Here is a 15319-nt window from a genome sequence, read left to right as displayed (position 1 = left end):
CTGTCCCTCCACTTTCTTTGATTAGCTCCTTTTACACATTGAAACCCGTAGAGCGGAGGTACAGAAACTAGAAGATCGCGATGCACTTAATAGCCGAAAGTGAAAGGGATCGCGATGCACTGAATTAGCCGTGACGGAGAAAACACAGATGGCGGCTGCGCACACAAGTCAAGTCAAGTCAAGTCAAGTCATAAAATTTATATAGCGCACTACATACCCAGAGGGTTTCAAGGCGCTTAGGAAGGGGAGGAGGATTATTTGTCAAATATCCACGTTTTAAGCTGCTTTCTGAACGCTAGGTGATTCTGGGTGAGGCGAAGGTAAGCCGGGAGTGAGTTCCATGTTTTGGCAGCCAGGTATGAGAAGGATCTGCCTCCCATGGTGGTCTTGTTGATGCGAGGTACAGTGGCGAAGGCTTGGCTGGAAGAGCGAAGTTGGCGGGAGGGGGTGTAGAAGGACAGTCGAGAGTTGAGGCAATCTGGTCCGATGTCGTAGAGTGATTTGTGTGCGTGGGTAAGCAGTCGGAAAGTAATCCTCTTATTGACGGGTAGCCAGTGGAGGTCTTTAAGGTGACCAGAGATGTGTTCGTTGCGTGGGATGTCTAATATGAGCCTGGCTGAGGCGTTTTGGATTCGTTGTAGTTTCTTCTGGAGTTTAGCGGTGGTACCTGCGTAGAGGGTGTTTCCGTAGTCCAGTCGGCTCGTGACTAGAGCGTGGGTGACTGTTTTCCTTGTTTCGGTGGGGATCCAGCGAAATGTTTTTCTGAGCATGCAAAGAATGTTAAAGCAGGAAGAGGATACGGCGCTGACTTGTCTGTTCATTGAGAGTGAAGAATCCAGGATGACGCCAAGGTTCCGTGCGTGGTCTGTCGGGATGGGTGCATTTCCGAGGGCTTCCGGCCACCAGGAGTCGTCCCATGCAGAGGGGGAATTACCTAAGATGAGGACTTCTGTTTTGTCTGAGTTCAGTTTCAGACGGCTTTGTTTCATCCATTCGGCGACTTCTTTCATTCCTTCGTGTAGGTTAGTTTTGGCGGTGCTGGGGTCCTTGGTGAGAGATAGGATCAGTTGAGTGTCATCCGCGTAAGAGATGATGTTGAGGTTGTGTTGGCGGGCGATGGCCGCGAGGGGGCTCATGTATACGTTGAAGAGGGTGGGACTGAGTGAGGATCCTTGTGGTACGCCGCAGATGATTTCAGAGGCCTCGGACTTGAATGGTGGGAGGCGGACTCTCTGGGTTCTTCCGGTGAGGAACGAGGTGATCCATTCCAGTGCCTTTCCTTGGATTCCGATGTTTCTGAGGCGTTGTAAAAGGGTGCTGTGGCAGACTGTGTCGAAGGCTGCAGAGAGGTCGAGGAGGATGAGGGCGACTGTGTCTCCATTGTCCAGTAGAGTTCGAATGTCGTCTGTTGCTGCGATGAGGGCGGTCTCAGTGCTGTGTTTGGCTCGGAATCCAGATTGTGAGGGGTCGAGTGATTTGTTGGCTTCGAGGAAGGCGGCGAGCTGGTTGTTGACAGCTTTCTCGATGACTTTGGCCGGGAATGGAAGAAGCGAGATGGGGCGGTAGTTTTTGAGTTCGGTGGGGTCTGCTGTTGGTTTTTTCAGAAGGGCGGTGAGTTCAGCGTGTTTCCAGTCTTCTGGGAAGGTAGCGGAGTTGAAGGAGCAGTTGATGACGTCTCGGAGGTGCGGGGCTATGACGGAGTCTGCTTTGTTGAGGATGTGGTGAGGGCATGGGTCTGTGGGGGATCCAGAGTGGATGGAATTCATCAGGCGGATGGTGTCCTCAGTGGAGATTGGGTTCCAGGCGTTAAGGGTGTTAACGGGGGGAAGATGGTCAGCTGATGGTAAGGTGGGTTGGCTTCCGGGTTGGTTGTCAAAGCTGTTGTGGATGTCAGCAATCTTGTTGTGGAAAAAAGAGGCTAGGGAATCGCAGAGGGTTTGAGAGGGGGTGATGTCGTTGGAGTTGGCCGAGGGGTTGGAAAATTCCTTGACGATGTTGAAAAGTTCCTTGCTGTTGTGGGCGTTGTTGTCAAGTCGATCCTTGAATGCTGTTTTCTTGGCTTTTCGGATCAGTTGGTGGTGAGTGCGGGTGGCGCTTTTGAAGGCGTCCTTGGTGCTGGTGGTTGGGTCTTTTTTCCAGGCCTTTTCAAGGGAGCGGCACAGTTTCTTGGACTTCTTGAGGTCATCGTTGAACCATGAGGCCTTCTTGATGCCAAGTTTGTGTTGACGTTTTTTCAGTGGTGCTAAGGTGTCGGCGGTGTTGGACAGCCAAAGGGTGAGGTTGGAGGCGGCTTCGTTGGCGTTAGAAGAGAGGGCTGGGGAGGTTTGAAGGAGCGATGTGGAGATCTGCTCCGTGGTGATTTTGTTCCAGTTTCTTTGTAGAGTTGGTTGGAGGTGGATGATGGGTTTCGGCTTGTTGTAGGTGAAGTGAACGCAGCTGTGGTCAGTCCAGAGGAGATCTGTAGTGTGGCTGAAGGAGACGTGGTTGCTGGAGGTGAAGATGGGGTCGAGTGTGTGACCTGCGATGTGGGTGGGGGAAGTGACCAGTTGTTTAAGTCCGAGGTTGGCTAGGTTGTCCAAGAGGGTGGCGGTGTTGCGGTCGTTGATTTTTTCAAGGTGGAAGTTGAGGTCTCCCAGAAGGATGTAGTCTTTGGAGGGGAGTGCGTGTGGGGTGATGAAGTCCGTGATGTCTTCACTGAATTTTGCGCGGGGTCCTGGTGGTCTGTAGAGGAGGGTGCCTCTGAGAGTGGTCTTGGGGTCGATGTGGATCTGGAAGTGAAGGTGTTCGGAGTTAGCGAGGTTGGCGTCAGAGCTGGTTGAGATGCGGATTGATTTCTTATGGACGATAGCGATTCCTCCTCCTGTGTGGTCGGTGCGGTCCTTGCGTGTGATCTTATAGTCATCAGGGATAGCGATGGCGATGTCAGGGGCGGAGGAAGCGTTCATCCATGTTTCCGTTAGGAAGGCGACATCAGGAGAGATGGTGTCTAGTAGGTTCCAAAGGTCAATGGCGTGCCTGTGGACCGAGCGGGTGTTGAGAAGGATGCATTCAAGGTGGTTGGGGTCGGGAGTCTGTGGAGTGGTCGTAGCGGAGATGTTGTCGGTGCCGCTAAATTTGCAGGAGAGGCAGGAGAACGGTCCATGGGTGCGTCCAGGAGCGGCTTGGACGCAGTTGGGGGTGCGACCGGGGTTAAGGGCTAGGAGGGTGGCAGCATCGTAGGTAACGCGGGGGGGCTGGGCAGCGCGAGGGGCAGGGGGTCTGGCGCTGGGCGCGGGCCAGGCGCGGACGGGCGTAGACGGGCTTACCTTTGGCGCGGATTGGGCGCGGTCGCTGCGCGTGGACGCTGCGCGCGGGAACTCCTGTCATATATGGATGGTGGAGGGGGAGGGGCGAGGGCGTCTCAGCTGGGAGGCGGGGCGGGCTAGGTAACAGGACAACAACAACAAAATGGAGGGCGCTTGGGGGAAAAGTCGAAAAGAGCAGCAAAGTCGCGCTGGCAATGTGGAAAGACACAATAATTAAATAATATGCAAAGCGGCATACACAGCGCACAGCAGGCAATTCAATGAGGGCGCTTGGGGGAAAAGTCGAAGAGCAGCAAAGTCGCGCTGGCAAAGTGAAATGACACGATAATTAAACAATATGCAAAGCGGCATACACAGCGCACAGCAGGCAGTTCAATGAGCACAGATATCAGCACAAAGCGTTAGGAAAACGATATCGGGCCAAAGGGAGCGACCACTCGGCTGGGAAGCGTACCACCAGCAAAAGCATTTGGTAGCACTTTGAAAACCCCCTAACTAAAAGTCGAGCAAGCAATGCATGCGCTCCTCTAGGCTCGACCTAAAAAGAGGGGGGATTGAAATCCTCCTCTTTTAATCTGACCGCCGTTAAGATTGGGAATTGGACAGAGCAGTTCCGTCTGTCTTTGGAAGCCAGATACATCAATGAGAGACAATATACAGAAACTGTGTGACATCTCGAGACCAACATCTGTCAAAGAGGACATTCAGGGACATATGTCGCAGATTAGGAAAACCTTTCCTGGCCCTTTTTGCTTCTCCAGACAACACACAACTGGAGATGTTTTGTTTACAGACACCAACTCTGGAGGCATGAATGCATTAGCCATCCCTTGACCTCAGAGACTCCTACACCTTCCCTCCACATTGTCTCTTATTGCCAAATTGTTGATGACGATTCAGAGAGAGGGGGCAGACGTTATAGTGGTTCCCTCTTTTGTCCAGGTCTCTTCTCCTTCACTGGAGAATGCCTTTATTTCCATCTCGTCTGCAATTTCTGGGGTCTCTTCCTCTCACTTATCTATCTCTTTCGGTCTGAAAATTGAAAGGCAGGGGTTGAAGAAGAAGGGCATTCCTGACCAACTTGATGGGGTTAATCAACAATCTAGATGTCCCTCCATAGTGTCTTAATGAAGACACTGGAAAAATGTCCAGAAATTATGTGAAGTGTGACCACATTCTTCCTCTTCTTGTGAGATCAGAATCGTTTTTCAGTTCTTATTTGATGGGTTTAACAAAGGCCTTTCAGTTGCGACAAAGAGCCCAGGTTGCAGAGATCAGGGCGTTTAGGAGTCTGGGGTGGATTCTGTGATAATGGGCTTCTAGTCTGTAGGCTCCTAAAGAGTTTTGCCATTTCTAGACCTGTGGTACAACCCATTTGCCCTCCACTGGATTTACCGTAAGTGCAAAAGTCATGGCACTTTTTAATTCGAACCTCTTCCCCTGGTGGAGTTGAAATTGTTAACTTAGAAGCTTGTAATCCTAGTTGCAATCACCTCAGCTAGGATGATGGGAGAACTAGAAGCATTATTTTATAAACTTCCTGGTTTAAGGATAGTGGGAGATGCAATCATTTTGAGAACTGATCCCAGTTTTGTAACCAAGGTCCCTTTCCTTAACACAGAGAACAGGGCATTTTTCTTCTCTCTTTTTTACCTAATCCTTCCTTACTGAATGGAACACCGCTTCATTTGCTTGATGTGAAAAGGGCAATAGTGATTTACTTAGATCGTACTAAGTCTTTCATGAAAACAGACAGATTGTTTGTTACCTTAAAGGACTTAAAGGAAGTAACCAGGGTGGTAAAGCATCTAGTATTCCTATAAGTCGATGGGTTTGATAGACCATGTATGTCTTCATTCTAGGAGTCTGCCAATCTCTCTCCCCAAAGAGTATCCAAGGTCATTTGACAAGAGAGGTATCTGTTTCTGCGGCAGACATTAAAGTAGTTTATTTGGCAGAGGTCTGCCGACCAGGCACAGGAGATACTCCTCGTACCTTTTATAACCATGTGGAGAAAGGCACTTTGGGTCATAAAGTTTCGGAATCAGCCATACTCATTGAGGGTTCATATTGCTTTGATTTTCTATTTTTCCTTTTATTATTAAAGGAAACATTTAAGTGCAGTAATGATGGACGTGATTCTCCAGCCAGTGTACGCTTTGGTATTCATGATGAGTAATTGACTGGGAATAGAACACGGGAGGCAGGGATAATGTCCTGGTTATTTACCGATAATCTTCATTGCTCTTCGCCCTTGTCACAACCATAATGGCCCTCAAAGGAGCTTCTGGCTTTACATGGTTTAGTAGTACAGGATTGTTCATATCTTATACCACGCTAATAGGAGTGGGATTAGGTGAAGTCCACTCCTACCGGCTTTGGTCCTCTGACAATTAAGGTAGTCCAACTCGCGAGTAACTGACTGTGACAAAGACTGTGAGATAATAAAGATTTCCGGAAAGTAACGATGACAGTATTAGGTAATGCATCGTTTGCAATCACGTTGTCCCCCACCAACCTAGGCTACTGCATGGATCATTAAAAAACGCTTCAGCCATCTTCAATTCCATGACAAAGCGTCTAACATTCCACCAGAAAGGAGGCTAGCAAACGCCACCCAAATGGGTGGGAATTGTAAACTACACCCAACTCCATTTAACCTCCTTTCACTCAGATGGCTAGACTGCCAAAGGAAGGGGGGGGGGCTGTGTACGAATGCCAAACGCATGCGGTGAGGGTCCCAGTCCATTAGACATCGTCTGTCACAACACATTTCCCACCCAGGTGCCCCAGCACTCACGCCGCTGCAGCTCCTCCTTCCTCCTGTACGTATCATACCGAGAGGCGAAGCGGGCATTAACTCGAAGTTCCGAGGACTTAGGCATGGTTGAAACGGAAACAGCGGACACGCGCTTAGCCAATCGGCGCACAGAGACAGGCTAGCTCCGCCTTTTCCGTCCAAGGCATGCTGAAGCATGGGCTGAACTTTGTGTCAACAGCCACAGACATTAAAGAGAGACAACTTGAAGCGATAGTCACAGACCTACAGTTTTCGACATAGAAAAAGGACTGCACCGGATAGTTTTAAGACTAGACCAACAACCGCGGAGTGCAAGAAAGATGACGCCTGCTGTTATCAAGAAACAAAACACTTACCACAACCTAGGAAAGAAAATACGTGTCTATTTCCAGCACAGAATATGTGGGGAAAGTTGCAAATAGAAATAGTACACGAGGAGATATTTTTTTTAATTATTCTAACTCCAGCCCTGTAACACATTCGAGGGAAGTTAAACAACACCCGAGTAATGTAAATCAAGGTAGAAATGGAGTTAGGCCAATCGATAATAATAAACCCCTGAAAACCACTTGAAAATCCGCTCTGCAGTTGTGGAGAAAGTGGACTTGAAAAATACACACTGCTTTGGTGAAGTCTTATTGAGCCCCCCCTCCTCCCACTACCCCCTCCCCCCCACCACCCCATTGCTCTGTTGACCGCACGGATGCTGTAACAGTTGACGAGTCAAACGTAATTCTATGTCAGGACAGGAGGCTCCGATTATGCTTTTCTCATTTCTTTATAATGAAATGCTCAGCAGCCAATCAGTAACAAAAAACTACATTACCCATGAACACCAGGTAATAACCATAGAGTATACAGTATAAAAGGTCACAACGTTAGTCCTTCTTCCTCTTTCTTTGCAGCTCTGCAGCCAGTTAAGTGCTCTTTCTAAAATTTGCATGTCTTTAATGTAATTGCATTGCTAACCTTTGATAGTCTGCTTACTTGTGTACTTTGAATCTAGCGCTTGCAGTGCGCTGTGTGTGACGTCTCGCGCGCTCCGGCTCCGGTTGCCTGCTGTGCCCGCTGCCGTTTTTCCTTCCTTTTCGCCCGTACTTGCGGTGTGTGTTCCCGGGAGCGTGTGGTCACCTCCCTGAGACCGGGCGCTTCTGTGCTGCCTTGTTTCTCTGTGCGTGGGCGGGAGCAGGGGTTGCCGGCTTGTTAGGGAGCGCGAGCGCTCTCGAGCCGGGTCCTCACAGGCAGCCGTGTCGCGCATGAGTAGTGGCATTTTTACGGCTTATGTCACAACGCCGGTTAGAGGAAAGTCGCGTCCTGCGTCAAAACCCACAGCCTGCTTGGAGATTAACCCCGTTTGACGCCGGAGTTCTGTGAGAGCTTCGGTTGTAACTTTTGAGCATAGGCTTTGCCTAGAGCATGGGTACTCACAAACTTTCTGTGGGGGGCCAAAATGACAGTGTCGTTTGTGGCCGAGGGCCGCATTGGTAGTGGTGGGGTCAGTGGGGGGAGGGGTCAGTGGGGGCGGGACTAGAGTAAAAAAAATCAACCCTGTTTAAAAAAGTAGACAATGCAATTTTAACAGGCATTGCATAGCTTCATACACACTTTACCCCAATTCCGTCACAGGGTTACTTTTGGCCCATCCTTAGCCCCGCAATAGCCTGCAATGTCTTGCAAACGCAATGGTGGAAAGGCATGGACCAAAAACTGCATAAAGTCAAGAGGACTCCCAAGGGTTTACTTTTTATTCCTGGGGCAAACTCCATGACTGCTGAGGCCAGTCTCTCTCTCTGTCTCTCTCAGTCAGTCAGTCCCTGTCTCTCCCAGTCAGTCAGTCTCTCTCTCAGTCAGTCAGTAAGTCTATCTCAGTCAGTCAGTCAGTCAATCTCTCTCTGTCAGCCTCTCTTAGTCAGTCATCTAGTCTGTCAGACTCTCTGTCAGTCAGTTACTCTCTCTCTATCAGTCATCTCTATGTCAGTCTCTCTCAGTCTTTCTCAGTCAGTCTCTCAATCAGTCTCTCTCTCTCCTAGTCAGTCAGTCTCTCTCTCTGTCAGTCAGTCTCTCTTTGTCAGTCAGTCTCTCTCTATCAGTCACTCTCTTAGTCAGTCTCTCTGTCAGTCAGTCTCTCTCTGTCAGTCAGTCTCTCTCTGTCAGTCTCTCTCTCTCTCAGTCACTCTCTCTCTCGCAGTCAGTCTCTCTCTCCTAGTCAGTCAGTCTCTCTGTCCGAGTCCGTCTCACACTTAGTTAGTCCGTCTCTCAGTCAGTCTCTCTCTTAGTCACTCTGTCTCTCTGTCTGTCAGTCTCTCTCTCTCAGTCAGTCAGTCTCTCTTTGTCAGTCAATCAGTCTCCCAGTCAGTCTCTCTCTTAGTCAGTCTGCCTCTCCCAATCAGTCAATCTCTCTCTGTCAGTCAGTCTCTCTTAGTCAGTCAGCTAGTCTGTCAGTCTCTCTGTCAGTGAGTTACTCTCTCTCTATCAGTCACTCTCTCTGTCAGTCTCTTAGTCTTTCTCAGTCAGTCTCTCTCCTAGTCAGTCAGTCTTTCTCTCAGTAAATCATTATCACTCCCTTAGTCAGTCAGTCTCTCTCCACTCTCTCACCAACCTCTCACTCTCTCTCTCCTTTTTCTCTCTCCCCCTCTCTCCACTCTTCCTTCTCTCCTTTCTCTCTCTTTCTCTCCACTCTCTCTCTCTCCACCCTCTCTCTCCACTTTTCCTTCTCTCCTCTCTCTCCACTCTCTCTCTCTACTCTCTCTCTCTCTACTATATCTCTCTCTACTCTCTCCACACTCTCTCTCCACTCTCTCTCTCTTCTCTCTCGCTACTCTCCCTCGATTCTCTCCCCTCTCTCTCTCCGTTCTCTCTCTCCACTCTCTCTCTCCACTCTCTCTCTTCTCTCTCCCCTCTCTCTCTCCTCTCTCTCTTTCTCTCTCTCTCTCTCTATCTCTCTGCACTCTCTCTCTCTCTCTCTCTCTCTCTCTCTCTCTCTCTCTCTCTCTCTCTCTACCTCTCTCTCCACTCTCTCTCCACTCTCTCTACTCTCTCTCTCTTTCTCACCACTCTCTCTCCACTCTCTCGCTCTCCCCACTCTCCCTCTCCCCTCTCTCCTCCACTCTCTTCTATCACTGGTAAAAGTGGGTTTCTGGAGGGCCATGGGTACATTAACTGCAAGGTCAGTGGGCCGCCAAGGAAGGCCTGCCGGCCTCACTATGAGGACCACGGGAAGCAGCAGCAGTCCTGGGGAGAGGTATGCGTGGTTGTGAACCATAAAAGTACAGGGATATGTATGAATCCCCTTCAGTATCTATGTACTTTGTGGGCAAATGTAGGTGAAAACAATGCTGTCAAAATCGTAATTTAGTGAATTAAAAGCTAGTAAACACTGCACTGGCCGCTGGCAAAACATCACACAAACAACACACCCCGCGTAAATTCAAAGTCTTGTTTTTTTTGCTCTGCGCCGGTTGGAAATGGCTATTTCCTCGCCAGTGTAAAGTCAAAAGTCACGAGAAGCGCATCCCCGCCGGCTCGTCTTCCTTAATGAAGAATTGTTATGTCTGCCTGGGGTAGGACACGCAAGTCGCCCTCTGCCGGAGTTGCCACAATTTAATGTTGTGCTATCTCTAGTCTAGGGGTACTCATAGTACGGCCCGAGTACTTCACAGGTCTTTTAAAGACCAATTACTTGCAAATGAGGCTTTGTTGTGTTTCGCCTCTCCTTTGCGCCCCTGCATCACCACTCTATTACCGGAACATCGCCCAGACCCAGAGAGCAGAGTCTCTCGGAGTCCAACCGGCGGTGTTTGCTGGCACTCTTTAAAAAAAAAACACATGTAGTATGTGTGCAAGGTCCGCGGGCCGCCAAGGAAGGCTTGCCGGGCCGCTGCCGGCCCGCGGGCCGTACTATGAGTACCCCTGGCCTAGAGTGTGTTTCTTGGTGTCAGCAAGCCTTACTCCCTCCACTTTTGATTCGAATTGAGCCAGGTTGGTGGCTGCTCTATTGGCTTGCTGTGGGGTTTACCGCACTCCCCTGAATAGTGTCTTTGGCACTCCATACTTTCTTCCAGTCATCTTGTAGGCATTATTTAATACACTTTGTGTATCATGGAAGACTACTATTGTGATGAAGATGACTACTATTATGGGGAAGATGATTCTGGTTCTTTGGAACAGGATTTGGTTGAAGAATTGGACAAGGGTGTCCAGCAGTCTGTCAATAAGGCGCTAGTGCGTGCTATTAATCCACTCAAACGTCATTTGAATAAATATGCGCAGCAACAGGGTTGGTTGCCGCCTGCTAAGAAGTCCTCCAAATCTCCTGCCAATCCCCACAGGTCGGACTTCCAAAAATTAGCGAAATCTTTGGCGGCTGAGGCCTCCAAGTCTTCTGCACCTCACGATACTGACGACTCTGATCATGTTCATTCTTCAGCTTCTTCTGACCATGATGATCCTCCACCAAAGAAACGAGTCTGCAAAGAACATTTTGTTGATACTCCTGAGCGTCCCCCTGTGTTGACCTTTGAGCCTGCAGATATTCTTCACCCTCATTCATCATCTTGGTTGCCTTCTCCTGCAGTTGCAGCGTAGGTTCAGGCTCACATACGTCAGCCTTTTGATTCGACTGTTAGGTCCAGGCTCCGCTCGGAATGCCCGAGGCCTGATCTCGCGGATCACTTGGCGGACACGCCGGAAGTGGATCCAATGATGGTAACCTACTTGAAGAAGTACGCAAAGGACCCCAAGAAGGGCCTTGACAGGTCTTGGCGATCTTGCCAAGACAAATTACTTGACTTGCTTGGTCCTTTGACCAAAATTCTAGATCTTGGATTCCAGGCCAAGGAAGCTTCGGCTCTTGTGGACCCTGATGAGTTGATTGAATGGGCGCAGAGGGCTGTATGCCAATTGGGAAACACCAATTGTGCTTTATCTTCCGAGAGACGCCGTTCTATTCTCTTAAAATTAGACCCTAAATTAGCGGAACTCTCTACCTCTGAGTCGGGTCCAGAGGCACAAGGCCTTCTGTTTGGCCAGCCTTTCTTGAAAGAGCTGACCAAATTTGTTTCCACCTTCAGTGGCATTGACAAAGCGCAAGCTTCATTGCGTCGCGCTGTGCGTCCGGTTTTTACCAAGGCCGGACGACATCGTGGACGCTCGTTCGGCCGAGGTTCACATCAACAGTCCCACAGAGGTAACAACTCTCAGGGTGGAGGAGGTCAAGACTCAGGTTTTTCCACCAGATCGAACTTTTATCCCTCCCGCAAGGGTAGAGGGAACTATGGAAAAGGCCGTTCCGGAGGACAGAAAGGCCATTATCAAGACTACAACAATTCAGGTGAGCCTGATTCATGCTTGCAATGTGGTTTTGGGGGGCAGAGTGCAGTTTTTTCTCGACAACTGGCGCAAGATCTCCAGCGATGCATGGGTGCTGGAAACTGTTCAGGGTTTCAAGATAGAGTTTTACCAGCCCCAGCATCAGATCCACCCTCTCACTCCTTTAAGTTTTTCCCTTCGAGATCAAGCTTGCCTCTCTGAGGAAATCGATGTTCTTCTCAGGAAAGGGGCAATTCTTCCCACTGTCCATCATCCGACAGGGTTCGTCAGCTTAGTGTTTCTGGTCGAGAAGAAAGGGGGCGGATCGCGCCTTGTTCTCAACCTGAAAGACTTCAACGGAGGGGTCGTGTACAGGCACTTCAAGATGGAGGGCATCCATCTCTTAAGGGATCTCCTTCGCGAGGGAGATTGGATGGTCCGTCTGGATCTCAAGGACGCATATCTGTCGATTCCAATATTCAAACCCCATTGTCGATTCCTCCAGTTTCAGTGGAAGGGTGTTTGGTATGAGTATCAGGTTCTCCTGTTCGGCCTCTCGTCGGCACCGTGGTGCTTCACGAAGCTTCTGAGGCCGGTTGTGGAACATCTCCGAGCTCGGGGTGTACGTCTGATTATTTACTTGGACGACATCCTCCTTATGGCGGATTGTCCTCGCAAGCTCCTGACTCATCTGGAGTGGTCCATCGATCTTTTACAGTCTCTCGGTTTTCTAGTCAACATTCAGAAGTCGGTTTTGACACTGACGCAGTCCATAGATTTTCTGGGTTTCAAGATCGACTCAATTGCTTGTCAGCTTCTCTTGCCCAACCAGAAAATTCGTTATATCAAGAGGGAGTTGAATTTCGTTATTTCCAGACAGACTGTGTCATTGAGATCGTTGGCACGTGTAGTAAGGCTGTTAGCGTCTTCCATTCAGGCGATCTTTCCGGGTCCTCTGCATTACAGGGCAAAGCAGCGTCTGAAGATCCGACATCTCCAAAAAGGCCTCAGGTATTCGGATCAGATTCCTCTCTCGGAGGAGGTGAGGTGGGAGATGCAATGGTGGCTAGACCACATGGAGGCCTGGAATGGTCGAGCCCTATTCGGTGCGTCGCCGGAACTGGTGATAGAGTCCGATGCCAGTCGCTGGGGTTGGGGAGCCCAGTGCGGTCCTGTCTCGACGGGGGGTCGTTGGTCTCCTCAGGAATTATCTCTCCACATAAATTGTCTGGAACTACTGGTGGGTTCATTTGCAATCAAGTGCTTCTCTCCCCACCGGTCCAACTGCTGCATACTCCTCCGAATGGACAACGTGTCCGCAGTACGCTATGTCAACAAGCTGGGCGGAACTAGGTCCAAAGTCCTAGCGGAGATAGCCAAGGATTTTTGCCATTTTTGCCTGCAACAGAAGATCACTGTTATTGCGGAGTATCTTCCCGGTCCCCACAATCAGATTGCGGACTGGCATTCGAGACATCTTCGGCATTTCAGCGACTGGAGGCTTCACCCTTGCGTGTTCCGCTCTCTTCTTCGGAGTTGGGGCCAGTGTCACATAGACCTGTTTGCTTCTCGCCTCAACACACAGCTTCCGCTATTTTACAGTTGGAGGCCGGATCCGCTAGCCCTGGCCACGAATGCCTTTCTTCAGGCTTGATACAGAAAAGGGGGTGGTGATGAACAGAGTGTCTGAATTAAGCAGACCACTCTTACCCAGTCCAAAGATCAGGGCTTGATCCATCACCGTTATTTATCTCACTGCCCCATCCCAGCTCAGAACCTGGCTATATGCAAATTAGTCTGTCCCTGGCCCAGTACATCATGGGAACAGGGCAGACCAAACTACCAAGCCAATTCTTCACCAGAAAGGAGACAAGCTACTGGGGACCGGTTTCTGGCATTTCAGCCTCTTCGGCCCAGCTTGCTTGAATCCTGATGGAGCAGTGAGAAAGGGACTCATGTCTGAGTATACCCTGCCACACCTATAGTGGCCAAAATTGATACAGAAAAGGGGGTGGTGATGAACAGAGTGTCTGAATTAAGCAGACCACTCTTACCCAGTCCAAAGATCCTTGCTCATTGCACCATCAGGATTCAAGCAACCCGGGCCGAAGACGGCTGTAATGCCAGAAACCGGTCCCCGGGAGCTTGTTTCCTTCCCAGTGTAAGAATTGGCTTTTGTAGTTTGGTTTGCCCTGTTCCCATCATGCACTGGGACAGGAACATACTAATTTGCATACAGCCAGGTTCTGAAACTGGGATGGTGCAGTGAGCTAAAAAACGGTGTTGGATCTAGCCCTGATCTCTTGACTCGGTGAGAGCTTTCTGCTTAATTCAGAGACTCTGTCCCTCACCACCCCTTGTTGTAAATATTTTTGTCCACCCTAAGCGTGGAAGGGTATTCTCAGATGTGAGACCCTTGCTCATTGCACCATCAGGATTCAAGCAAACCGGGCCGAAGACGGCTGTAATGCCAGAAACCGGTCCCCGGGAGCTTGTTTCCTTCCCAGTGTAAGAATTGGCTTTTGTAGTTTGGTTTGCCCTGTTCCCATCATGCACTGGGACAGGAACATACTAATTTGCATACAGCCAGGTTCTGAAACTGGGATGGTGCAGTGAGCTAAAAAACGGTGTTGGATCTAGCCCTGATCTCTTGACTCGGTGAGAGCTTTCTGCTTAATTCAGAGACTCTGTCCCTCACCACCCCTTGTTGTAAATATTTCTTCAGGCTTGGCCGTCGGCTCTGTGCTATGCGTTTCCCCCGTTCATGATGATCCCCAGGGTTCTGGCGTACGCCAAACGCTATTGAGCGGATCTGATTCTGATTACTCCGCTCTGGAGGGCTCAAGCGTGGTTCCCGGTTCTCCTGGAAATGTGTTGCGAGGTTCCGATCCTTCTTCCCCAGAAGTGGAATCTTTTGCTGGATCCTCTCGAAGATCTGCATCCCCTGGTTCTGTCCGGCACTCTCCAATTGCTGGCGTGGCGGATTTCGGGGAACGCTGGGCGATCCCAGGCATTTCTAGCGACGCTTCCAGATTTATTAGTGAGGCCTGGTCTCCCAATACTCACAAACGATACAAAGGAGCTTGGAAGCGTTGGTGTGATTGGTGTGTTCAACGGGAAGCTGATCCCGCTTCAGCAGATGTCTCCTTGATTATTAATTTTCTGGCATCCCTAGCCTCTTCGGGTTTGGCTTATAAGACGGTCAACAATTTTCGTACAGCCATTTCGGCTGGACATATCCAGATTGATGGTAAGCCTGCTGGTGAATACCCTTTCATTTCCAAATTGCTTAAAGGTATTCGTCTCACGAAACCGCGCGGTCCTAAATATGTCTCTTTATGGGATGTTTCCATCGTTTTGCAGTTTTTAGAGGCTTGGCCCTTTAATCAGTTGCTGTCCCGCAAGCAGCTATCTGCTAAGTTGACCATGTTGTTGTGTCTTGTTTCTTGTAAACATGTGTCGGATGTTCGTGCGTTGGACCTTGCGGGTCACAGTTTTACACCAGAAGGCTTTACATTTCGTCTTTCCAGATGTACTAAATCTAATACTGCTTCGATTTCCTATCCATCTTTTCCCACTCATCCCAACCTTTGCGTTGTCCAGTGTCTCAAGGATTACGAAGTAAGTACTGCTTCTTTACGTTCAGATATGCAAGGTCAGTTGTTAATTGCTTTACAGAAACCATTTCGCCCTGTATCTCCTGCTACATTAGCGCGCTGGGTAAGATGGCTCATGTCAGAAGCTGGCATTGATGTTTCTGTGTTTGGTGCACATTCTGCACGTGGGGCGATGGCTTCTAAAGCTTTCTCCATGGGTGTCACTCTTTTTGACATTATGAAGACCGCAGATTGATCTTCTGATTCTGTTTTCAAAACGTTTTATTATAAACCAATCGATCATATTGCTT

General features: G+C 49.5%; 1 protein-coding gene across 1 annotated transcript in view; it reads right to left on the bottom strand.

Moving 5' to 3' along the window:
* Positions 1-6302, bottom strand: part of KRI1 (KRI1 homolog) — a 129974-nt gene extending 123672 nt beyond the window's left edge. The window contains exon 1 of the mRNA XM_086961880.1: positions 6106-6302. Within this exon, the coding sequence (XP_086818006.1) occupies positions 6106-6190 (85 nt within the window). The 5' untranslated portion in view covers positions 6191-6302. The remainder of the gene's footprint in view (positions 1-6105) is intronic.
* Positions 6303-15319: the final 9017 nt, after the last annotated feature.

This window comes from Lissotriton vulgaris, chromosome 1_1, assembly GCF_964263255.1.
Source record: "Lissotriton vulgaris chromosome 1_1, aLisVul1.2, whole genome shotgun sequence".
NCBI lineage: Eukaryota > Metazoa > Chordata > Amphibia > Caudata > Salamandridae > Lissotriton > Lissotriton vulgaris.
Note: the sequence above shows the minus strand (reverse complement) of the source record. Positions and strands in the feature narration are given on the sequence as shown.